General features: G+C 40.5%; 1 protein-coding gene across 2 annotated transcripts; it reads right to left on the reverse strand.

The window, feature by feature from the left end:
• On the reverse strand, window positions 1–20,732 carry ube4a (ubiquitination factor E4A (UFD2 homolog, yeast)). Of its 2 annotated transcripts, none has more exons than XM_008425635.3 (20): window positions 20,594–20,732; window positions 18,487–18,662; window positions 16,746–16,919; window positions 14,970–15,082; window positions 14,051–14,203; window positions 13,789–13,948; window positions 13,483–13,685; window positions 13,198–13,389; window positions 12,784–13,117; window positions 11,833–11,959; window positions 11,435–11,742; window positions 11,127–11,259; window positions 10,296–10,486; window positions 9,882–9,982; window positions 8,967–9,080; window positions 8,645–8,819; window positions 5,498–5,678; window positions 5,156–5,303; window positions 4,847–5,004; window positions 1–1,915 (listed from the first exon to the last, which is right to left on the reverse strand). In XM_008425635.3, exons 2-20 carry the CDS (start codon window positions 18,620–18,622, stop codon window positions 1,780–1,782), a joined length of 3,237 nt encoding a protein of 1,078 aa, XP_008423857.1. In that variant the 5' UTR covers window positions 18,623–18,662; window positions 20,594–20,732; the 3' UTR covers window positions 1–1,779. The 2 variants fall into 2 exon arrangements, with proteins under 2 accessions (XP_008423857.1, XP_008423858.1); XM_008425636.3 differs by lacking the exon at window positions 20,594–20,732 and adding an exon at window positions 20,261–20,509.
• Window positions 20,733–24,772: the final 4,040 nt, after the last annotated feature.

A 24,772-nucleotide genomic window follows, 5' to 3' on the forward strand; every position in this document is an offset into this window, starting at 1 on the left:
TTATAATTTACATAAGTTTATTTCTTATTCATACTGTACATCCAAAATATTTTTTTAAAATCACATTTAAAACAAAAGTATTGCATTGTAATTTAAAGACCATTAGGATGGTAAATATTTAAAACAGAATCAGAGCATGCCAACAAAGCCACTCCTCACACTTTGTCACCTCCTACTCGAGTTAAAGCTCTTTAACTCAAACACACAAGATGTAATCTCCTTTTCCTTTACAACAATCTTCTGCAAAGCTGCTTATATTCACAGAAACAAATTAGCATGTGCATGTTAAAGGTATGAAACTCATTTGCTGAGATTTACAGCAAAGCTCTGGGTTTTAGGCACCAATTCTACTGATCGACTGTTTGCTCAAATGTTAATGCACTACATTTAAACCCAAAAGGAAGAGCTATGATCAGGTAAGTTTTGCTCAACAGGATGAAAAGGAGTCATATACTCTGAGGTAACACTAGCTCATTTTTTTGGCTCTTTAGTTCAAATAAGTGTGGTTGTAAAGGGAAATAACTTGAATCTGTATCAAGTCAGAGAAACAAATCTAAGACGACGACACAGGCAAGTGGATTCTGTTGCAGTGATGACATAAAATAAAATCTGGATCACATTTTCCAGTCTGTCTGTCTGGGCCAAGACCACCTAAGGAGACCTCCGTTACCACTGCTAGGTGTCTGACAGAGGTGATCCATAATTTCACACGTGAAGCTAGTCAGCCAGATTGTCTTGAAAAGCTGGCAAATGCTCTGAAAATGTTCATTTTAGACCAACTCAACTATTCTACAAAAAGGCCTTCCACCCAACAAGGAAGACTTCTTTCTAAGCAGGAAAATATTTAAAGGAAAAGTTAGATTTTCTTTTTAGTGGTTGTGCGGAGTACTCATGAGAAGAAAGTGTATAACTTGCATTTGATGAACAGAACATAAACACACCATGAATAATCTGAAACAAATCCTGGTGAATTAGCTCAAAATTATGTTTTCATTTGTTCTGAGGCGAAATTTACTCTTGCTTAAGCCACATTCTGAGTTGCTCTTAGTTTGACTTTGCAGTGAGAATCCCTCATGCCACATTCAGGAAACTGAAGTCACACTGATCAATAGACTTTATAAAACCCCACCTGAACATTTTTTTTCTTATAATCTGTGTTAAAACACAAATACAGTGTTTAAGGTTTTTAATGCCTAAAAGTAGAACTTTATTGTTAATCAATCAGACTCTATGAATGTTTAGTTTTATGTTACCTTGCCAATTTTATTTACAAAGAGCCTGCCAATTGACGTTTAACCAACGGGTGCAAATGAATGGAGTCTTGGTGAACTTTAAAGGCAGTGTATGGTATTCTTCACAAGGATAAATTCAGTTAGAAATGTTAAACACCTCGTGCTTCCATGTTATTAACCCATGACTTGTCTAAAATACTTACCTTGCATTGTAAAAAGGTCAGATAGGAGGTTCACACTGAACTGCTGCTTCTGGCGCTAAATCCCACTGCGATAACTGCACAAGCAGAAGCAGCCTCCATCCTGCGAATGTTAACTCGACAGGGAGCTTCGCGAGGAGCACAGCTGCTGTTTATTGATTTTAAAGTGAAGTTTGCATGGACCGTTGTCACAGAGAGGGTCCATTAAGCATGAGTGGGCGTATGCAATAAGCAGCTACAGCAGAGAAGTAAGAAGAAATCCACAGAGGAAAGCAGACTGTGGATTTGCCACTGAAGCAAAGGAGCAAAACAAGGAAGGGAGAAGTCACTGTTTTTCTACTGTGGGACTAGCCGCTGGGCCCCTGCTGCTGCTTGTCCTGCCTGTGCTGCTCCAACCACTGTGAGATCTGCTCTTTGAGCTCCACGTTTGGCTTGATCTGGTCCATGGTGAGAGGACTGCGGTTGAACGGGTCGGTTTGGTCGCTGCACAGAGGACATTATAAATAACAAGAAGTCACAATTTTATTTTAGCGATTCAATTTTCAATTTCTGCATTCACAGTTTTAAGAGTCGATTGAATGTCAGAAACATAGCTTAGAGTACAGCGAAGGGCAAATATTATACATTATCTTAATCTAAAAAATAAATGTAAACATGAAACATAAATTACAGATTCTTTCAGCATTTGATTTATGATTGATATTGATTTATTTATTAATTCATATTGATTTATGATCACAAGATTTATGTTTGTTTTTTTTAAATAGAAAAACAAAGTGTTTTTCTCATCAACTCTCACTTCAACTTTTGGTGCTGATGATACAGTGGATTTCTCCTCAACGAAAGAGAAAAGTCTCTATTCTATTTTATTTTATTTTTTGCCCCAGGATGGGAATCCTGGCTTTAAGGGAAACAACTACCTTCAGTAGTGACTTCAAGGGAATTAATTGTCTGTGGCACAACACGGTTTGTGCCATGATGAAGCCACATTGCTTGAGCAGTGAGCAGGCACGCGGACCACTGAGGCAACCACACAGGTCGTTTGTGAGCATAACGTTTCTTTTTGTTTTTAACTTGTATTTGATCACTGTCTGAAAGAAATATCTGCCAGTCTGTGGATCATGTTACCAAATAAATCAATAAGTAGCTGCAGTAGCAACTCAATTTTCCCTCAGCCCCAGAAAAATAAATAGCAGCTTTTACAGTTAGAGCCAGAAATATTTGGACAGTGACACAAGTTTTGTTATTTTAGCTGTTTACAAAAACATGTTCAGAAATACAATTATATATATAATATGGGCTGAAAGTGCACGCTCCCAGCTGCAGTATGAGAGTTTCCACATCCAAATCGGAGAAAGGGTTTAGGAATTATAGCTCTGTAATGCATAGCCTCCTCTTTTTCAAGGGACCAAAAGTAATTGAACAATGGACTCTAAGGGCTGCAATTAACTCAGAAGGCGTCTCCCTCGTTAACCTGTAATCAATTAAGTAGTTTAAAGGTCTGGGGTTGATTCCAGGTGTGTGGTTTTGCATTTGGAAGCTGTTGCTGTGACCAGACAACATGCGGTCAAAGGAACTCTCAATTGAGATGAAGCAGAACATCCTGAGGCTGAAAAAAAGAAAAAAATCCATCAGAGAGATAGCAGACATGCTTGGAGTAGCAAAATCAACAGTCGGGTACATTCTGAGAAAAAAGGAATTCACTGGTGAGCTTGGGAACTCAAAAAGACCTGGGCGTCCACGGAAGACAACGGTGGTGGATGATCGCCGCATACTTTCTTTGGTGAAGAAGAACCCGTTCACAACATCAACTGAAGTCCAGAACACTCTCAGGGAAGTAGGTGTATCTGTCTCTAAGTCAACAGTAAAGAGAAGACTCCATGAAAGTAAATACAAAGGGTTCACATCTAGATGCAAACCATTCATCAATTCCAAAAATAGACAGGCCAGAGTTAAATTTGCCGAAAAACACCTCAAGAAGCCAGACCAGTTCTGGAAAAGTATTCTATGGACAGATGAGACAAAGATCAACCTGTACCAGAATGATGGGAAGAAAAAAGTTTGGAGAAGAAAGGGAACGGCACATGATCCAAGGCACACCACATCCTCTGTAAAACATGGTGGAGGCAACGTGATGGCATGGGCATGCATGGCTTTCAATGGCACTGGGTCACTTGTGTTTATTGATGACATAACAGCAGACAAGAGTAGCCGGATGAATTCTGAAGTGTACCGGGATATACTTTCAGCCCAGATTCAGCCAAATGCTGCAAAGTTGATCGGACGGCGCTTCACAGTACAGATGGACAATGACCCCAAGCATACAGCCAAAGCTACCCAGGAGTTCATGAGTGCAAAAAAGTGGAACATTCTGCAATGGCCAAGTCAATCACCAGATCTTAACCCAATTGAGCATGCATTTCACTTGCTCAAATCAAGACTTCAGACGGAAAGACCCACAAACAAGCAAGACCTGAAGGCTGCGGCTGTAAAGGCCTGGCAAGGCATTAAAAAGGAGGAAACCCAGCGTTTGGTGATGTCCATGGGTTCCAGACTTAAGGCAGTGATTGCCTCCAAAGGATTCGCAACAAAATATTGAAAAAAATTTTTTTTTGTTTGGGTTATGTTTATTTGTCCAATTACTTTTGAGCTCCTAAAATGTGGAGTGTTTGTAAAGAAATGTATACAATTCCTACATTTTCTATCAGATATTTTTGTTCAACCCTTTAAATTAAACGTTACAATCTGCACTTGAATTCTGTTGTAGAGGTTTCATTTCAAATCTAATGCGGTGGCATGCAGAGCCCAACTTGCGAAAATTGTGTCACTGTCCAAATATTTCTGGCTCTAACTGTATATTAGGATTCTGACTTCCTTAGGAAACAAAACGTGTAGCGATAGTGAGCTTTTTGGGGCTAAACAACTAAATGGCTCATTTGCATAAATTAGGCTCTACTGGTGATGCAGTGCAGATTTGAATCAGGGTCACAATGTTGGTCAAAACTGTAGCAAAAGTTAAAACATTTAACCTCAATTCTACCAGAAATGTAGAATTTTTGTTTGTAATTTTGTCACAATCAGCACTGTACGTTAATATACAGCACGAATCAGGATATTTTCAGACTGTAATTCCTGAGTTAAGACACAACATTAGCAGTTAGCTTGTAGAAACCAAGCGAGCGACACAATGTGCCGGACTGGTGCTGTATCACAACATGAACGGACCAAGAAGAGGAACTGTTTCACTCTGCAGAAATGAACTGTTTGACCCGGTGAACAGATCGTTTGAGTGAACTGATTCTAGAGATTCAGTACACTCCAATAAACTGCTGTCCCATCACTAATCTACAAAAGGAAAGACTGTAAAAAGGACATTTAAACAAATGAGTGACATAGTGTTTTGAAGTTACAAACCTGAGGAGATGTCTTGCTATAGTGGATCGATCTACAGTAACATTAGAAGAGGGAAGAAGAACAGGATCCAACATCAGGGTGGACATGATGGGGTCCAAGAATTCATCTGGAGCGTCTGCATACGTTTCCTCTTCCTGCTGCTGCCTGTCTGCATGGGACTAAACACAAGTGATCCATGAAATAAATAAATAAATAAATAAATAAATAAATAAATAAATAAATAAATAAATAAATAAATAAATACTGCTTCTCTTTTACTGACCATTAAAATTTTTTTTTTGTCATAATACAGGAAAAAAAAAAAGATACCTTAATTTTATCTGCAAGGAGTCCAAACGCCACAATCATGTCACCAGGCTTGTTGATCTTCTTTAGCACACGGACAGTCTGGGAGAAGAGCGTCGGCGAATACGATCGTCCGTCCTTCGGGACTGTGGCGCAGAAATTTTCCTCATCACTGCAAAAGACAAACGTGTCATGTTAAAATTTTACTCAGAAGTTAACTTTCTACTTCGAAATCCATTTCTGCCACATTGAGAAAACACACAAATTTTAATGCTCAACAAAGTGTGAATAAAAACAACAACAGCCATTTAAGAGATTCTTTACTTCGTCAGATCAATTTATGACAGAGGAATCTTTGTAACACACCCCAGGTTTAGGTAGATTGTGCAGATGTCTGAAACGAGCTGCTGTGGCTTAAAGTCGAACTCGCTGAAGTCTTTGACTTTAAGTGCACCCATCTTTGGACCAACCAGGTGCTGCAAAAAGTAGTTCAACATCGAGATGATCCTCTCGGCCAGAAACGGGTGCACAAAGATGCCCTTGATCTCTGAGGGAGAGACGGAAACAGAAGGACAAATTATTTAGGGCACATATAGCTTAGTTAACCTCTCCTCGGGCTGCCACCTTATCGTGGTGGAGGGGTTTGAGTGTCCCAATGATACTAGGAGCTATACTGTCTGGGGCTTTATGCCCCTGGTACGGTCACCCAAGGCAGACAGGTCCTAGGTGAGGAACCAGACAAAGCGCAGCCCGAAGACGCCTTATGATGCACAACAACCTTGGATCTAGCGTTCCCTCGCCCGGACGTGGGTCACCGGGGCCCCACTCTGGAGCCAGGCCTGGAGGTGGGGCACGATGGCGAGCGCCTGGTGGCCGGGCTTTTACCCACAGAGCCCGGCCGAGCTCAGCCCAAAGAGGAGACGTGGGTCCCCGTTCCAATGGGCTCACCACCTGTCGGAGGGGCCAAAGGGGTTGGGTGCTATGTGTTACGGGCGGCAGCCGAGGGAGGGGACCCTGGTGGTCTGATCCTCGGCTGCAGAAGCTGGCTCTTGGGACGTGGAACGTCACCTCTCTGGTGGGGAAGGAACAGGAACTAGTGTGAGAGGCTGAGAGGTTCCGGCTAGAAATAGTTGGCCTCACCTCTCTGGTTCTGGAACCAGTCTCCTTGAGAGGGGATGGACGTACTTCCACTCTGGAGTTGCCCACGGTGAGAGACGCCGGGCAGGAGTGGGCATACTTGTTGCCCCCCATCTCAGCGCCTGTACGTTGGGGTTTACCCCGGTGAACGAGAGGGTAGCCTCCCTCTGCCTACGGGTGCGGGGACGGGTTCTGACTGTTGTCTGTGCTTACGGGCCGAACAACAGTTCAGATTACCCACCCTTTTTGGAGTTCTTAGAGGGGGTACCGGAGAGTGCCCCTCCTGGGGACTCCGTTGTTCTACTGGGGGACTTCAACGCTCACGTGGGCAATGACGGGGAGACCTGGAGGGGCGTGGTTGGAAGGAACGGCCCCCTGATCTGAACTTGAGTGGTGTTCTGTTAGACTTTTGTGCTCGTCACGGATTGTCCATCACGAACACCATGTTCAAGCATAAGGGTGTCCATATGTGCACTTGGCACCAGGACACCCTAGGCCGCAGTTCGATGATCGATTTTGTCATCGTTTCATCGGATCTGCGGAGGTGCGGAGCTGTCCACTTACCACTACCTGGTGGTGAGTTGGCTCCGGTGGTGGGGGAGGAAGCCGGTCAGACCTGGCAGGCCCAAACGTGTAGTGAGGGTCTGCTGGGAACGTCTGGCGGAGTCCCCTGTGAGACGGAGCTTTAACTCCCATCTCCGGCCAAACTTTGAACCCGTTCCGGGGGAGGTTGGGGACATTGAGTCTGAGTGGACCATGTTCCGTGCCTCCATTGCCGAGGCGGCTTATCGGAGCTGCGGCCGCAAGGTTGTTGGTGCCTGTCGCGGCGGCAACCCTCGAACCCGTTGGTGGACACCTTCGGTGAGGGATGCTGTCAAGCTGAAGAAGGAGTCCCTATCGGGCCTTTTTGGCTTGTGGGACTCCAGACGCAGCTGATGGGTACCGGCGAGGGAAGCGGCATGCGGCTCCGGTGGTCGCTGAGGCAAAAACTTGGGCGTGGGAGGAGTTTGGAGAGGCCATGGAGAAAGACTTCCGTACAGCTTTGAGGCGAGGAAACGCCTTGGGATTCCCCCGGAGGAGCCGAAAGAAGTGGCTGGGGAGAGAGAAGTCTGGGCCTCCCTTCTGAAGCTGCTGCCCCCGCGACCCAACCCCGGATAAGCGGAAGAAAATGAATGGATGGATGAATGAATGGATGGATGGATGGATGAATGGATGGATGGATGGATGGATGGATGGATGGATGGATGGATGGATGGATGGATGGATGGATGGATGGATGGATGGATGGATGGATGGATGGATGGATGGATGGATGGATGGATGGATGGATGGATGGATGGATGGATGGATGGATGGATGGATGGATGGCTTAGTTAACCCTTTCAAATATTTTCTAATTCCAACACATCTTTTAGGTGAGTTTTGTAGGAAAATGATTGAAACAGGAAATGAACACTTTAGTAAGTGTCACAATGAATTTTTAAAAATCTCAGCCTGATTTTGCATCCATGTCCTCCAAAACTGTATTATGGACCAAACACACCATTTAGCTATTCTACCTAATCTGGGATTTGCCCAACAATATAAGTGGTTTCCACCCTTTACATTGATGTTCATAGTGAATTACAGACTGAAATTCCTGTGTAACTGTGGGATGTCCCCTAATACAAACACTGTCTTCCCAGTTGGTGTTAATCTTCTGTTGCTTAAACTTAAAAAGAAATTCATTCTTTTCCAACTCTAAAACACAAAAACGTGTCAATAACCCAGAATACTGCCAATGGCAACAACATTTTATTTTTAAAGAAAATGTCAAAACATTTTTTCTGAAGGTCCAGTTGAGGTAAATGTTTAATTTAGTTTGGCTTATTTGTTTATCATAAATATTTCAAATACCATAATATATATTTAGATAACTATTTATTTAAAAAGGAGGTAGCCAGAAGTATAAACTTAACTCGACTGTGCCCCCTTTCATTGATGTGCCTTACTTTAGATATTATTCTTTAAAAAGCATGTAATATTTGATATGAGGTGCAACACTTAAAAGTCATCCTGAAAGTAACAACATTCTCTCTTGCTCTGATACTGCAGATGGAAACTAACATGAGCTAAATCTGGTGCAAAACATCTTTTATTAAAGTTCATTGAACATTGCCCTTGTTACGTAAACTAATAAACTGAACTTACCTAAACTATTCAAGCATCACTGAATTATAAAACGTTAGCTGTAGATGATTGGTGCATGCCTCTCAACATTTTCAGGTAAAATGTTATAATTTCAATATTTGGAGAGATTATACTTAAACATTTAAATAATTTTCAAGGTAAAACAAAGGCTTATTATTTTGTGCAGTGTTTTTTTCCCTGCCTGACCTGAGGTAAGGAAGGCCAGTGTGCCGATAGTCTCATTGGACATGATATTGTGGAAGCGTCCCAGTTGTCCAAACATCTGCAGGCTTGACTCCTTTTCTCTTCGGACATCAGGGGCCAGGCTTTCCCACTCCCCTCTGTCCCGCTCAAGCTGCAGAATCTTAATTTTACTCAAGTACTGCAGGAAAACAAAAACAAAAACTGACTTTAGTTACGTTGAGATCACAGCTAATGTTTGGGGTTCCCAGTTCATATTTGACACGAGGAACAAATGTGTCTTCATTGTGTTGTATGTTGAGAATTAATCTTCACCGGGCGGACCCACCTGGATAGCCTCATCCAATAGGAAGATGGCATCATTCATGAGCAGGTTGAGGAACCTGAGGAACAGAGGAGGGTTCATGGCCTCCAGGTTCTCGGATGCATAGTTTGCCAAATGCTGAAACAAGCATGAAAAAAGCAGATAATTCAACATAGAATCAGAAACATTTTAATTCATACTCCCATTTAACCAACAGCTTTCTTACTTTTTAGTGTGTTCAGAACATTGAAAAATTTAAGAAAGCATCACTGAACTAGAAGAAGATGTTTTTGCACCACTTTGTTTATTCTTGGTTAAAGTTTTTTTATTCCTCTGGAATGAACCTTAAAATTATAAAATAGATTATCAGACTTCATCTGCTCTGTGACCAAACATCTACATTTTCAAATTAAAAGCCAGCCAGATCATCAACTCTGCATTATCTTTGAAAGCTTTACACCAATGTCTGTCATGAACATCAGCAAGAAAGTTAAAGCATATTTTCATGCTGTTATCCCACCCATGATGTTCGCCTTTCCTGCTGTCTTTAATTACTGAAGTGAATGAGACTGAATTTAGCTTAGTATGTTTGGACCAATTTCTTATAATTTTTTATTATTGCTGTGAATAAAACAAATGTTCAGAGGAATTTAATTGAGCTGAATTGAACGGAATCGAATAATAGCTGAAAAGTTATTAATAAAATAGAGTTCACTTAAACAGTGCCTAGGTAAACTGAACTAAACTGAACCAAATTGAGCTTTTGTGTAACATATACTACAGGGCTTAAAGATGCTATACTGGGACAGCAAAAGAAAATCATACAAGAACACTTCAAAGTCAGAAAAACATCCAGGTTTCTAGTTATAAAGAAATACCTTTACATAAAAAGGCAAAGCATTGAGATAGGTAAGGTTCAGACATCGTTCGTTTATTCACCTTGATGCTCTCTCTGTAGCCGTCTTTGCTCCACATGTACCTCAGAATCGGATACATCGGTCTCCTGTAGTTGAATTTCTGTTCAAACTGATGAGGGTCACCTGGGTAAAAATGGAAAGAAAAGTTAACAAGCTAAACTCTGCTTGTTTTACACCAAGCAGATTCTCATACTTCCAATAGAACTCACAGGTAAACCCGCGCAATTAATCCAAACTCACAGACTATGTGAAACATCCAACTTTGATCCAAATCTTGTTTTCAGTACTGACCTGTCTTTTTAGACGAGGCTGATTTAATCGTAGTCTTAAATGATTGTTTAAAATCAGTAGTAATGACGGAAATACAAAATCGGGAGCAGGTTCCGCTAGATAAGACGTGGACAAATTTAACCCTAAGAAATGAACTTTGACCTACCTGTAAATTCAATGTCGACAAACACAGTGATGAGGGCCTCAGCCAGCTGAGGTGCATGGGGGTAGGAGCAGAAAACTCTCTCCCTCTGGAAAACGATGGGCTGAGAAGCACCAGGAGCCAGTGGCTCCATGTGAGGCATCACGGCTTCCAATACTTCTGCAAGCTTTGCTCTTAAATGGGGATTCTTCATCCTGGTTCGCATTTCAAACATGGGGGATCACAGAGACAAGTTGAAAGCTAAATATAGGGCTGAAACAATTAGTCAAAAAAAATGTCCATTTGCTGCAAGAACACACTCAGAGCAATAACTAAAAATGTTATAAAAAAATGTATATATATTGCATTTAAGATAAAAATATATATGCTTTTCTTTAAACCTGTTCTACTCAGAACTGCTCTAGAGGCAGTTTTAGCTTCACCTAGTTCAGATTCTGTAAAAATCTATTATTAAGCCCCTTTTACATCAAATTATTAATCAGTAAACCTATAAAACAGTCAACAAGTCAGCTCTAAGTTGTATTGATGCCAAGTCAAGCAGAAAGACCTGAGATTTTCCACACGCTGATGTTAGAAGGATCTATTTAGCTGCAGATGCGTCTTTTGCTACAAATGATCAAGTGTTCACTGTAGGAATCTTCTTGTTGCATTTTAGGCAAGAGCATTTTGGTTTTCTTACTTGAAAAGGAATTAATGTTTTTAATTATTTGTATTTTTATGTAAAATAAGCTTAAGTAGTTACATGAGAAATCTGCAGACTGTGGCAATTTTTTTCAAATGCAATTAATCAATTAATCGCCAGAGTAATCGATCACTCAAATAATCGTCACGCACTTCTCCACGTTTCCCATGAAGACAGTTATGAAGTTAAGGATCTGCTCCAGGCTTTCCGCGGAAGTCTCCAAGATATCCTCTGCAAAGCGGCGCAGGAAGATGAAGAAGTCTCCCAAGTTTTCTGCAAAAAACTCTGACAAAAAACAAAAACAGTCCAGGTTTACTCATGGCTGTTGTGTTCAGGGACTTTCAGCTTTACTCAATGAACATATTCTGAGCAACTAACCACAGCCACATTACACAAACAGCTGCAACCATTTTAAAATGTATTTTATTATTCCTCAGCCAAGCCTCTGACTCTGACATACCTGGTACGTAGCAGAGCATGGTGGTGTGCTGCGACGCCAGGGGAAAGCTGAGTGCTACATGTTCGGGCCCCTGGTTTCCCATGCTCAGCTGAACAAGCAGAGCAGCAGTGGAAGCTTGCAGGTTAAGGCAACATTGCAGCATGGCGGGCTGCGTTGTGGCAGCTTTGGTTGACAGATACACGATCATTAGACGTTCAAACTGCTCCAGGAGCTGCTCGGACAGCGGGCTGCCTGCGCGCTGGGCGTCCTGCCAGGTCACCTGGAGCCGATGGAGCGACTGGTTCATCTTGACCATCTGCTCATGGAGTCTGGGCGGACACACACACACAAGTACAGGGTTTAATAAAAATGAAAGCGTTTTCTATAAAACTGGGAGATTGATGTCAAGTGATTCGTACCGGTGAAAGCCAAGATGCAGGGTGAGCTGCGTGAAGACGAGGTTTTCAGTCAGCAGGGTGTAGGTTTGTGCAGACTCCACCTGCTGCTGAAGGGGCAAAGGGGTCAAGCAGGTCTCCTTCTCAAGACCTGGGAAAGGAATATTTACTTGGTAATTAGTAATAATTCTAACAATTGTTCCGTCAAATACTGCAGGCATCCGCTACACCAAAACAAATGCATAAAGTGCTTTACAAAATATTCACACGCCTAGAACTTTTTTATATTTTATGAATTTACAACCATAAACCTTTTTGCATTTTATGCATTGTCCTGCTGCTGCATTCGCGCAGCAGGTCTAGATGCTCACTTCCAACCGCTAAAATACTTTTTTTTTTCTTTGCGTGGTTGTTCATACTACTAATTAAATGAGATGTCAACTACACTTGTGTGTGTGAATGGTTTACGACCCAAAGTGACCTGTTTGAATGCCAGAAGTTGTGGGATTGTGAAATGCTTCACTGACACAAACTTCTTCCGTAAGTTTACCGTTAAAGTCCGGCTTCTTCTGGAGCAGAATTAGGTCAGATAAAATGCGATGTGACCGTTTTCGCTGCATATGCTTTGAAAACAATCGACCAAGTGGTCGAATTAGTACCACATATTCAAGTGGCACATGCTTCATACTTTTTGTTTTGGGATGGAAAGATCCGAACTGGGCTGTTCAGTCTGCCGTGACGTGTCAGATATAGGTGACATATGAGCAAAAAAAGTGGATTTTGGTAGCATTTGCCTGATGTGTGCTTCGGTGTAAATATTTATTGCATCTTTTTCATTCTATGGCACAATTATGTGCTTGTTTGTGTAGGTCTGTCACATAACACTCCAATTAAATCCATTAAAGTTTGTTGCTGTGACGTGTCACGAGTGTGAAAAAGCTCCAGAGGCAGAGTATGAAAACCTCATATAATGACCTCTTGCGTGGATACTGCGATCACGTCGGACTTCTTCGCTCAGGTCTTTGTGGCAGCAGTATGTCGGGTCGAAGTCTAGCAGCTTGGGTGAACGGGGCTTGCAGAACGGCTGGCACAGCTTCAGCAGAACGGCCCCCAGGTTGAGGAAAAACGCATCGGAGGCGTACATTTGGAAGAAGAGCTCTGGCACCTGGTTGGCCCATATCTTAGCACGACCCGCGTTTGCCTCCAGACAGCGGCCAAGCCAGGTGAGCAGCAAGTGGCGCGTCTCACTGGCCGGCTGCAGCAAGCTCCTCAAGATCTGGTGCAGTTTTTCATGAAATTGACCCATGAACTGCAACAAGAAGAATTTGGCGAAGCTTAGTTTCCTTCTTGTAAAAATGCCAACAAAGCAAACTGATTACGGCCATATACCTGGTGAATGTTGGCTTCCTGGACCTTTGTCTCCTGGGCACTGGAGCGAGAAGGGTTCAGGAAGTAGCCATGGCCCTCTACGACACCCGGGGTTTTCAGCAAGCAGGATATGTTCAAAATCACCCCCAGCAGGCTGCTCTGGTACTGCAGACCATTAGCTGGGTCTTTGGGCTGAATGTGCTCCATCAACACCTGCAAACACCAAACAGGAACGGACGGGATGATACTAAAGGACGGCCTCGTGACAATGTGGCTCAGATTACACGTCTGGTTTTGTCTTCTGACCTTGGCAATGTCCTTATTGTGACAAAAATAGAGGAGAACATCCAGGTAGTAGTAGAGCAGAGGCTGGCAAAGGTCCAAGTCTTTGATGCGCCCCTGGAAGATATCAAAGACCGGAACTATCACCTCCTCAAAGGTACGCACCTCTTGGTCAGAGAATATGCCTGCAAGGACCTCCTCCAGAAACACAATCATGTCCTCGGAGCCTAAAACACCGGGAGTGTGTGGGAAGAATATTTTACTGAGCACAGACGAAGATGAAAGTAAAACTGATACAGTCAGGACTCTTAGCTCCAAAGATGGACCTACGTGCTGATCTGAAACCGTCAAGCCACAGGTCCAGAAGCTGCTCGTAGACGTTCTGGTTGACGTAAATCTCTGGGGTCAGCAGAACGGTGCGCGCGTTGGACACTGTCAGGTTCTTGCAGCGTATGGCAAACGAGTGTAATTTCTCTGGGACTTTTGTTAACTGATTGCAAAGACAAAAATTAATTTATCAAGTTACTTTGGAAGACGGGTGATGCTTGTGATCCAATTTCAGTAAAAATTCTTTAAAGGAAAAAAAGTGCACCTCCTCCTTTGCCCTCTGGTAAGAAGCAAAGAGGTAAGGGATGGCACATTTCTCTCCAGCGTCCCGGTCAGCCGACAGGTTCACTGCACTGCAGGAGGTCATGTAGATGAGATGGTTTCCTGGCTCCAGGAGCAGCAGGCGGTTAAACAGAGCCTACAGGAGAAGCAAAAACACCCCTGAGCTCATTTCATTCATGTTTCTAAGGCAAAAGACACTGCTACAAAACCAAATGTTCTCCAAACTGAATCAAAATCAATGGTAGTAGAGTGCTGCTTAAACATTTTTACAAAATAATGTATGGTTTAGCAGTGCACCAGTTGCAGTTTTTCTGGCTGGTTGTCAATCCAGGCAAATTTTTATGCTTGAAATGCTGCTAAACATAGCAAGAAAGTCGTCAATTAGCAACAGTGGGGTGGCTATTATTAATTACAAACATGCAGACATGACCTGGTGGGCCGGCCTGTCAGTCAAACCTCTGTCATGGCACAGCAGAAGAGGACAGTGGCTGATTTTTGGACCTTTGCAGAGGTAAATCGGTGGATAAAATTGGCTCCACATTTAAGTATCGGCCGATCACGATCTCCCAAAATTAAATCGGAGCCGATAACTCAGCAGGTTCTAATTAAATTATATGATATTTTCTGCGGTTTTTGTCAACAATTCATGAAAAACTACCAAAGGATATATAATAATGACTAGACTAGATTAGAAAATAGTTTTTTGTCCCTCAATAAGGTAATTCCTGGTCTACAGCAGCAAACAGGTAGCAAATAAAAACACACACTGTATATGAAATAATAGTTAAAAAGAAAAGCCGGGAATAAACCAGAAATTTAAATTGAAACAGCTGCTGTCATGCTGGAATTCAAACATATCTTTACAAATTGTGCCATCTATAATTTTTAACATGGTTTTTAACCTGCTCTACGTTGTCCTTGTCCAGCCAATCCTGGCCGTCCAGATCTGCAGCCATTTCTTCCAGGTAAACGCATCGAGGAGGGATCCCATTGCCTCCTCTCAGACTGGGGTCGCCTGGCGTGAACAAAAGAAATCCCAAAATTAAAATATATTATATATTTCAAATTTGACATAAAGTAAAAAATAAAACAAGCAAAATACAAGTTTATTCCTGAAGTAAATCAAATATACCCCCCCACTCAATAATAAGCTACACTGACTGGCCTTTTTATCAGATATTATGGCAGCAGATCAACCCATTCAAGCATCGAGATGTGGGATTCAAGAGGCCTTGAAGATCTCTGATTTATAGAGAACGATCCAAAAAAGTCTGCAGTTTTGCGGACAAAAAAAAAGAATCCTTGTTGATATCAGAGAACGACAAACTAGTTTGAGATGACAGAAAAAAGTTTCACTAGCTCAAAAGAATTAATGATTACAAGATATGAACCTGGCGGAGAAGTTGCTCCAGCAGCAGAAGCCTACACCCAATGCTACCGCTGTCTGCCAAGAACAGGAAATGAGGCTATAATTCACACATGCTAACAAAACATTATCAGATTGGAAAAACATCGCCTGGTCCAATAAGACTCAAAAAATCAAATAATAGGGTCAGAATATGGCTTTAAGGGGCGGTGTTACGTATTTTCCAGGCACATAGTCCGATTCTATAACACGGTCAAGTAATTGTGTTGCCTTTAGTTGTTATGAAAATGCTGTATCAACATAACTTAAAAGAAATTTGACTTTGCAACATAGCTGTATCCGACCCTTTGGAATTGGGCCTCTCCCTCTTGAAGAAGCTCCAACCCTTTCCGACATGCCCCTTGAACACATCGTCACAGCAATGCTCCTCCGTTATGCCACTTACAACCGTTCTGAGGAGTGAGAGAAGTAGTTTGTATGATAAGCTCAGCAGACTACCACTTCCACAAGTTGTTTGGTAACTGCTGCTAGTCTGAAGGAGCTGAGTGGAGGAGTTGCAGGAGAGGAGATCTCTGTATGGGTGGGAGTTCAGCTGGAGGCTGGGGACCGCAGCCCCAAGGCGGAGCTTTAGATCAATAGGCAGGTTCTATAATACATCTTGACTCATGACTCATTTTTGAACAGTCTGTGTGATGAGAGACCCAGCCAGCTCACAGCAAGGCCATGCAGTGGTGGAGGTCTTTGTGTCATCTGTAAGTGCGGTGACTCATTTCTGCCTGGAAAGTTTGACTTTTAAAAGATAATGAGTTGCATCCAAGAACGTCCCCAGAGCAAAACAGACCCTGCAACTATTTATGATCAGTCTTGTCATCAGCAAAGCCTCTTGCTTTCAACTGCGCTTTTCATGTGAAAGAAAGACCTCCGGGGAAAACATCTTTTACTGGTAATATTCAGCTGATTTACTTTTTAACTGCATTTGACAGACTTGTCTCGTCTCAGTTGGAAAATCATCTGAGAAGATCTTACCTCAGTAACCGTGATCTCAGAACCGAGGAGTTCCCTGAGATACTGCTAGAGTTAATACCAAGTAAGACACACTAATTACTAAGTACCCCTTGATTTTTGGATAAAACACAACTTCTAAGTACTAGAAGATTTTACCAACTGGTGTCACCTTAAAGCCAAACGCACTTAAAAGCTGCCATACAGCATTGACCCTCTGCTCTGACATATTCATCACAATATCAGAACGCCAGGCTGCGAGTGTTTTAACCCAGCAAATTTTGCCTCAAAATAATCAGCCTGTACTCACCGTTATCAAGCGTGATCAGAAATATTCTCTGGATCATGTGGTTGACATTGAGCTGTTCACAAAGCTCCTGCCGGGACCGGAAGGAGCGACTGATTTCTGCTATGGAGTCGTTGTCGTCGACGCTGTCAGTGGCGGAGACCTCCGACTCCGAGTGGCTTCCTCCCGAGTCCTCCGCTGTGGCAGCAGACAGAGCGAGGTCAGATGAAAAGATTGTATTGGCTTTGGAAAGTTAAATTATTACTAATTAACCTCTTAGTCTTCAAGTGTTTATGATATATGACTTTATACTTTAAGAGCATCACATAAACTCTGCAAAAGAGTCACACATTTCTGTTTGGTTTTTTGTCATTTGTTGTAACAATGGCAATAAATTTGATGCCTGTTTATTAATATAGAAAATACATTTGTGGGATTAAGCAGAAGAGTTGATTATGTGGGTTGTGCCAATGGAAAACATGTAAAAATCTCTAAACTAATGCTGCCAAAACAGCTTTTGGTGGAGGCAGTGTTATGATGTGGAGGGGCAAAATTATTGACACCTCAGGCAGAATTACAATAAAAGAAAATTTCATTAAACCAAAGAAGTTTGTTTCTGATAGAAAACAACACAAAATCTCCCAGAAGCTAATAAAACTGTGTAAAATCAGTATCAATTTAGATGAAAAACTAAATAAACTTACACTTAAACTGACATTCAAATAAGAAATGGGCTATCAAAAATGAATTATACCATTTACAATGGAAAAGTCTTCAATATGATGATTGAAACATTGGCACTATTAACCAAACACACATTAAATGTCGTTTGGAAATGGATAATGAAGGGTAACATAAAGCTTTCTAAATCGACTCCACCTCAAACCCATTGAGTTCATAGTAAAAAACCAACAACCCTGCTAATAAATGTTGAGTATCTCGCCAGAACCGTATTGATATCCGGAAAAATCAGTTTCTCTGAGACTTGGTGAAGGACAATTTAAGCAAATATTGGTAAACGTGTATATATTTTAGCCTGTTCCTATGTAGATAAGAGAAAATGCACAATAGACTGAAACTTGTGCATATGACTCCTGTTTATAAAATGCACTGAAATTGCACCTTGTACAATAATTTCACACCAGGTGAAAAAAAACAGTTCAAATGAATCATTAAAACCTTCAAATCCATTTATGCAAATGGTAAGTGTGTATGTAAAGGAAGTAGGTCATTAAATAAATAAATAGTTTTAAAAATGTAATAAAAAACAATTATTCCTCCAGTCGGGTAATTCTACAGTAAAACAAGGTAGTAAAGATATGAAACTTTTACCAGTTGATGAAATGACATCATAAAAACTGGGACTTTATTTAATTAGTCTGGATTATTATTACTAGTGAACAACTGGCATAAACAACAGATGCTGCTAATGTTTTGCTAAAACCTGCTGTGACTTTATTTTTTTATAAAGAAACAGCAGAGATGAACTGAGGAACTCAGCAAGGTCAAAACAACTAACATCTCTTAAAAGTAGAGGAATACTGAACAAAACCTCTATGCACTGAAGCTCCGTGGAGGTTGAGCTAAAACTGTTTCACTGAGACAACAAGGACGAAATAAAGTCTTTTGACCTTCAAAATAAATACATAAAAACATGTTTATTACCTTTATCCAACATATCAGGAAGGCACATCGCAACAAACAGTTCTGTACTATACATTCAGTGTGTGGATTTTGTAATGGACTGACTTTTAACTCTACTCACATGGTGGTTTAGAAGTTTGCGGTTGCTGTTGTGGGTTTTGGCTTGATGCAAACTGCTTGGCATCAGCCAGTGAGGTGAAGAGGGCAACAAAGGGGTTGCAGGAGATGTTGTGATTGTTGTTGCCCTGGTCAGTCATCTCACTGGGGCTCAACACTCACTCCATTTAAGATCCCAGCCTTTAGGAGCAATGCAGAAACAGCAAATATTGATCAAATAAATCACACGTGTCAAACTCAAGGCCCGTGGGCCAAATTCGGCCCGCCAGAGCTTTTCATGTGGCCCTCTAGATTCTAGACTAAACACTAAGTGAGCTTAAATATGTTATCAATCAAGTCAATGCAGGTTTTATCTGTTTACTGTCAAAGTATATCAATCAGTCCCTCCAGTTTCTTGAGAATTTTTGTAGAAATTCATGTAAAATCAACAAATCCCTCCCATTTTTTTGCGCTAATAATTGGGAGTTTATTGCATATTTTTCTCAAAAATTGTCAAAAACTTTCTTACTTGTATCAAAACATCTGCCTCAGCCTTAATTGATGTCAGATTAGAGTCTATGATCTATTCAGCGAGTAATAAAAGTCACATTTACTGTCATAAGTAAGCGCAAATATTTCCAAATTAGTACCACAAACACTTTGATTTTTATTGCAAAAAAAAAAAAAATCACAAAAAGAATCACAAAATCCTGGAGGGACTGAAAAGATGTCCAATAATATTTAAGAATTCATTGACATTTTAAAGTTTGTGAACAAGTTTTATCAATACATTCTGGCACAACCGGCCCTTTAAGAGTATTTATGATCTCGGTTTGGCTCAAAACGAAAATGAGTTTGACACCCCTGAAATAAATGATCACATTAGTAATTACTGTGGTCCAGGTGTGATGTTAATGTTATCACAGTCTCTCATTGTGAATCTCCACTCAGCTCTTACAACCTCTAACAGGTCTTTTTTCCAGGATTGTCTCATATTTAACTGTTCGTCTTTCCATCAACTCTGACCTGCATCGTGATGAGGCCATGTTTTACCTTTGAGCGGTGAATTCAGGGTTAGTTTTCCAGTAAACACGTTATGCTAAGAAGCTACATTTTGCTCGTATCAAGGTCGTAATATTGAAATGTTGTGATGTGAATCTCAGTTGCAACGTTGTTTTCTTTCCTCTTTAGTCTTCTGTGATTTCATCACAGTGACATTTAGCATTTTGAGCAAAGTTATTTGTGTCTGCAGTGAGACTCTACATATTAGATTAGCATGTAAAATGTCACATTACAATTATTTTGTAGAAGCGTGTGTTATTGGCCTTCCACTTCAATGAAACACCATCTTCTGTTGGTTGAGCACATAAAATAAAACAAAGCACAGTCAAGTTTGTGGTTACAGTTGAACACATTTTCAAGGTTATGAATACCTTGCAAGTAGGTGACCACCTTGACGAATGTGTTTTCATATTATGCTCAAAAAGTTTGGATTTCTCTTATTTACAAAAAGGAAATTATCGTAACTCAATTTCAGTTGGTGACAGTGATTTACGTTTTACGTCATGTTCTGAGCAATTACTATAAGAATACTGCCGTTAGCACCAAGTTTACCAATATTAACTAATAAAGCATCTTTTGGAAGTTGACAAAAATAAACACCATCACAAAATACCGCTTAGATGTACCCGTTATTGAATGCATTCGAAGGTTTTCGATGTGAAACATAAAAAGACCGTGTGAATCTACAAAATCTAACAGAATGAACATCCACTGCTGCTATCCAACATGCTGCTCACCTGTCAACAGATTAACCGTCGTCTCACCATACTGGTCACTTGAAACAAAAACTCCTGCATTTATTTAGCTGTCTCTTAGGCTTATTTCGTTCTACACTAGAGATGGAATAACAACCACTAAGCAGATTTAAAAACAGAGGCCGGTTTCGACAGTTAACGCTGCTTAGCTAACTGGTTAGCAGGTGGCTAGTTAGCTCTTACGTGGAGCAACAAGCTAAACTGTCATGCCGTCTCCATGGTTCAGCTTCAGCGTTTGTTTAAACTCTCAACACAAGGACTTAGCGTGTTTTCAGTCTAAGTAATGTGTATAAACAATATAGAGAGCTGCCGTACCTGTCTGGTAAGTAGATGTTGGAATATTTGGTAAGAAAAAAAAATGCTACAACGAAGCCAGGGGGGGGGCAGTTCCTTAGTAAACAGAAACGTCATAAATGTGAGACAATGTCAAGGCGGCGGCGGCTTATTCAGTTATTTGTTTTACACAGTAGTGCAGCAGTGTAATTTACAGAGCTCATCTGGTGACATGGGACAAAATAAAAATTGTGTGGCCACGACTTAATAACATTAATTATTATTATTATTATTATTATTATTATTATTATTATTATTATTATTATTATTATTATTATTGTGATAATAATAATAATAATAAATTAGATCTAATTTTGTTGTATTTCAAACTGGGACTCAGACACTTCCGGTTAGGCATGGAGTATTTCCTAGCTAGAGAGCCTTAATTTGGCCGCTTAAAAAACAGGGGCTAAACGCAAGCAATACATTGACCTCAGGGGAAGTCTTTTGCAAAACAAAATGGATTAAAAATAAGTTTGCCAAAACGATACAAACATAGCCTAAAGGTTTTGCAGAATGCCACAGATGCAAATGGTTGTTCCACAAAGTATTGACTCGGGTGGCTGATCACAAATGCATGTTACATTTTGTGTGAACATTTTTGAAAACTGTTTTATTGTTTTCCCATTTCACAACTTTGCACTACTTTGTGTTGGTCTCTCACACAAATAAATAAAAGATTGAAGTTTGATGTTGTAACGTGACACAATTTGAAAATGAAATCCCACAGAGGACAAATGCCAAGATCACAAAAAAGTGTTGAAAAAATATACAAAACAAGATTAACAATAATAACAACAGCAATGAATGACAATATACTGTACAAGATTATGACGTGATACAGTGCAGTTATTAGAAATAGCAATATTATGCTCACCATCCTAAATATGCGACTGAGTGCGATAATTTGCATACATAATGTGCATGTGTATTGTCATTAAAAAAATAACAGACTATTTACAATACAATATATAAGTGCAGCAGAACTGTTATTTATGAGTAAAAAAAAAACAGAGTAAATGACTGTTCAAAGGCCAGTGGGGAAGTAAACACATTGATTTTGGTAGGTTCGATGTGTCTGCTCTCAGAAAACCATGGTGTCCAATTGGACTTATTTAAAACCTGCAGTGTGTTTAGACCATCAGTAGAGGGTGGCAACACACTGTATCTCTCAGGAAGCCTTTTTCAAATGGGATTTCTCTCTATAGTTTTAGAGCTTTATTCATATTGGCTTTTCGTGGCAAATAACCTACTTATTCTTTGAACAACGTAATGGATTATTAGTGATCCTAAATAACCCACAGTGAGATTACAATTTCCTGAAAACATTTTCATCTGGTATTAATGCTCTCTCTCTTGTGGCATCATTAGTTCAGTTAAACTAATCTGCTTGCATTCAAAGTAAGTCTGTGAAAACCAAGGGACTCACTTTAGGGATAAACTTATGAACGTGTGCTAAGGGTGGGTTTTATAATACAATTTAAGAAAGTCATGGACTCCATCAGAGCACTGCCATATTCAAGCGTATGCATCAAATTACAAAGGGGAATTATGAAAAAGATGTTTTGCTCTTGACAGTTTTTACCAGTTGGAAGTATCAATCAAATAAATACAACATGATTTATCCTGTTACTGAAGCACCAAATATGCAGAAAATCTCCAATTGTGTGCCAATCTGTGACACACCATATGTCTGCTCTAAGCATCGTCACTAATGCACCACTAATGCATTTTAAGAGAAGCATGCAGCCATCCAATGTCTTTCTGAGGAGCAATTTTCAGTTATTGCAAACAGCCACTGATCAGTTCTGCTTAATGCAGCCTTCAAGAACTGTTTGTCCTGTCCACTAGGTAATAGAGTTTCATATACTGACTCATCATTCTGCCTGGGGCTCAGGGGATTTTTTTTTTTTTTAAAACTGGACAACATTATTAATGGAAAAGTGTTCAGAAAATGCAAACTGCTCAAAATTATTTCTTTATCATTTGGTAAGCAGCATTTTGTTCACCAGGGATTTGTGATGATTATAGATTTAATGTCTAAATTAAATGTCTAAAGCAGGGGTGTCCAAAGTCGGTCCTCAAGGGCCGGCATCCTGCATGTTTTAGTTCTCTCCCTGATTTAGCACGCCTGCATCAAATGATGGCTCATTAGAGGCCTAAGGAGAACATTGACTTGCTGAGGAGGTTGTTGCTACCACTATGGAGAAAACTCAAACATGCAGGACGCCGGTCCTAGAGGACCGACTTTGGACACCACTGGTCAAAAGTCTGAGAGCATTAACAGTTTAGCAGTGGTGCGCAGATCCATTTGCCCACCCTTGGTCTCTGTTTTAGTTGGGACAATTAGAGTTCTGATGACGACAGCTGCAGTAAATTAATCACTCTACCTCAGAGAGACAAATAAAACAAAACCAGGAATCCAAGACGGACATTCATTGCGTTTGCTTAGGCTAGTTGCCATGTCAGCAGTGTCAGCAGAAACATAGAAACCGATTTATAGTTCAGGAGTGAACTGATTGTCTTGACCTCATTATATGATCCTGATCAAGATAGGTGGTGCAAGTCAAAGATCATGTTGTGCTTTCTATTATGTCATGTGTACAGAACAGTTCAATAAAAGCGAGTGTCTCGTCTCTTCTTCTGGATGAATACTGCTGTCAGTAAATTTTTTTGTCATTGACTTTGATGTGATTGTCAATGATAAAACACTACCACATCATAGGTCAGATGTGGTAGTGTTGCTGGTAACACTGGGTAACACTGGGTAACACTTGCACATGGATGATGAGGTCTTTACAAATCAACACTGTATTTAAAATAGAAGATCAGTGCATGGGGAAGCCAGGCCTACTGATTTTACAGTAATCAAACTGTAATTTACTGATATTCATTACAGCCTCAAATTGAAATTTAGATGTCAGAAGGCGGCACCATTTTGTCTAGGATTAGTTTAAGTTGCTTCAACTTTGGTGTCAAAATACCACGCCAGTCCAAATAAACATCACACACATTACATGTTGTTATTCAGGATATTCAACCTGTCGGATGACCTCATTCTTTGGGCACATCCTGTTTTTTTTAAAAGTTTTAGTAGCTCTAGTGGCCTTTATTTGATAGTGAATTGACAGGAAAGAGGGTACCGAGAGAAGGGGAAGACATGCAGCAAATGTTGCCAGGCTGGGAATCAAACCTGCGATGGCCATGTCAAGGACTAAGGCCTCCATATGTGGATTGTGCTTAAACCCTGCACCACCACATCACCCCGGCACATGTTGTTGTTGCTGAGCAAGACCATAGCACTTCTCCCACAAAGGCCTGTAGGATAGACATGAGAGATGATGGGTGAACCACTTCATAGGACAGTTTTTAAACAGTCTATAACTTTTAAATGGGGCTCAATTCACTCCCATTCAAAACATTGCCTGCTTTATCCATTCCAAGACCAGTTTTAATGTATGTTTGGGATCTTTGTTCCATTTAAAACAAACTGTTATAAGACTTACACAAAGACTACAAAGACTTACACAAAGCGGACGCTGCTTGAACACTAGTCTTATAATTCACTGTGAAACCAGTTTAACCTCAACATGGATCAACAAAGAACCAGCTCCAAAGCTGATGAAAACATAAACATCACTGAGATGATAGGAAACCAACCAGTTTAAATCAACTTCTTCAATTACAATTACTGGTTAAATACCAAGAATTTTACCAGGGCATTTTTACATTTATACATGATCTGAGGTACCTTTCCCTCTGGAGGCAGGAACCCTGCATACACAATTTGTGGAAAACTGGAAAAAGTTAGAATTTTGTGAACCAAGCTCTTTAAAAAAACATTTATGCTGTATGCTAAAAATGAAGGATTGAATTAAACAATTAAAAGTCCTACATTTGTATGCACATTGTGCCTTTAATGAGTGTTTTTCATATTTTTCCCAGAACTATTTTTTGCAAAACTAAATTAAAGTAGTACCAGAACAATTCTTAAGTTTTAGGCTGATACTTTAATGTCTCCTTTGACCTATTTTGTTTGAATGGAAGGTCAGCTGACCAATTGTCCTTTTTTTAAATGTTAGAATAAAAAAAATAAAGGCTTCTTCTTAATATGCTATGAAACTCTGAAGTGTAAAATGTCCCAAAAACGACATCAGAAAG

Source organism: Poecilia reticulata, chromosome 13 (genome assembly GCF_904066995.2).
Source record: "Poecilia reticulata chromosome 13, P_reticulata-male-v2, whole genome shotgun sequence".
Classification (NCBI taxonomy): Eukaryota; Metazoa; Chordata; class Actinopteri; order Cyprinodontiformes; family Poeciliidae; genus Poecilia; species Poecilia reticulata.

Coding starts and splice junctions, on each gene's coding strand:
- ube4a (XM_008425635.3), bottom strand. CDS start 18,622: ATGACTGACCAGGGCAACAACAATCACAACATCTCCTGCAACCCCTTT. Junction 13,390..13,482: donor ACAATAAGGACATTGCCAAG/GTCAGAAGACAA, acceptor TGGTGTTTGCAG/GTGTTGATGGAGCACATTCA. Junction 13,118..13,197: donor AGGAAGCCAACATTCACCAG/GTATATGGCCGT, acceptor TTCTTGTTGCAG/TTCATGGGTCAATTTCATGA.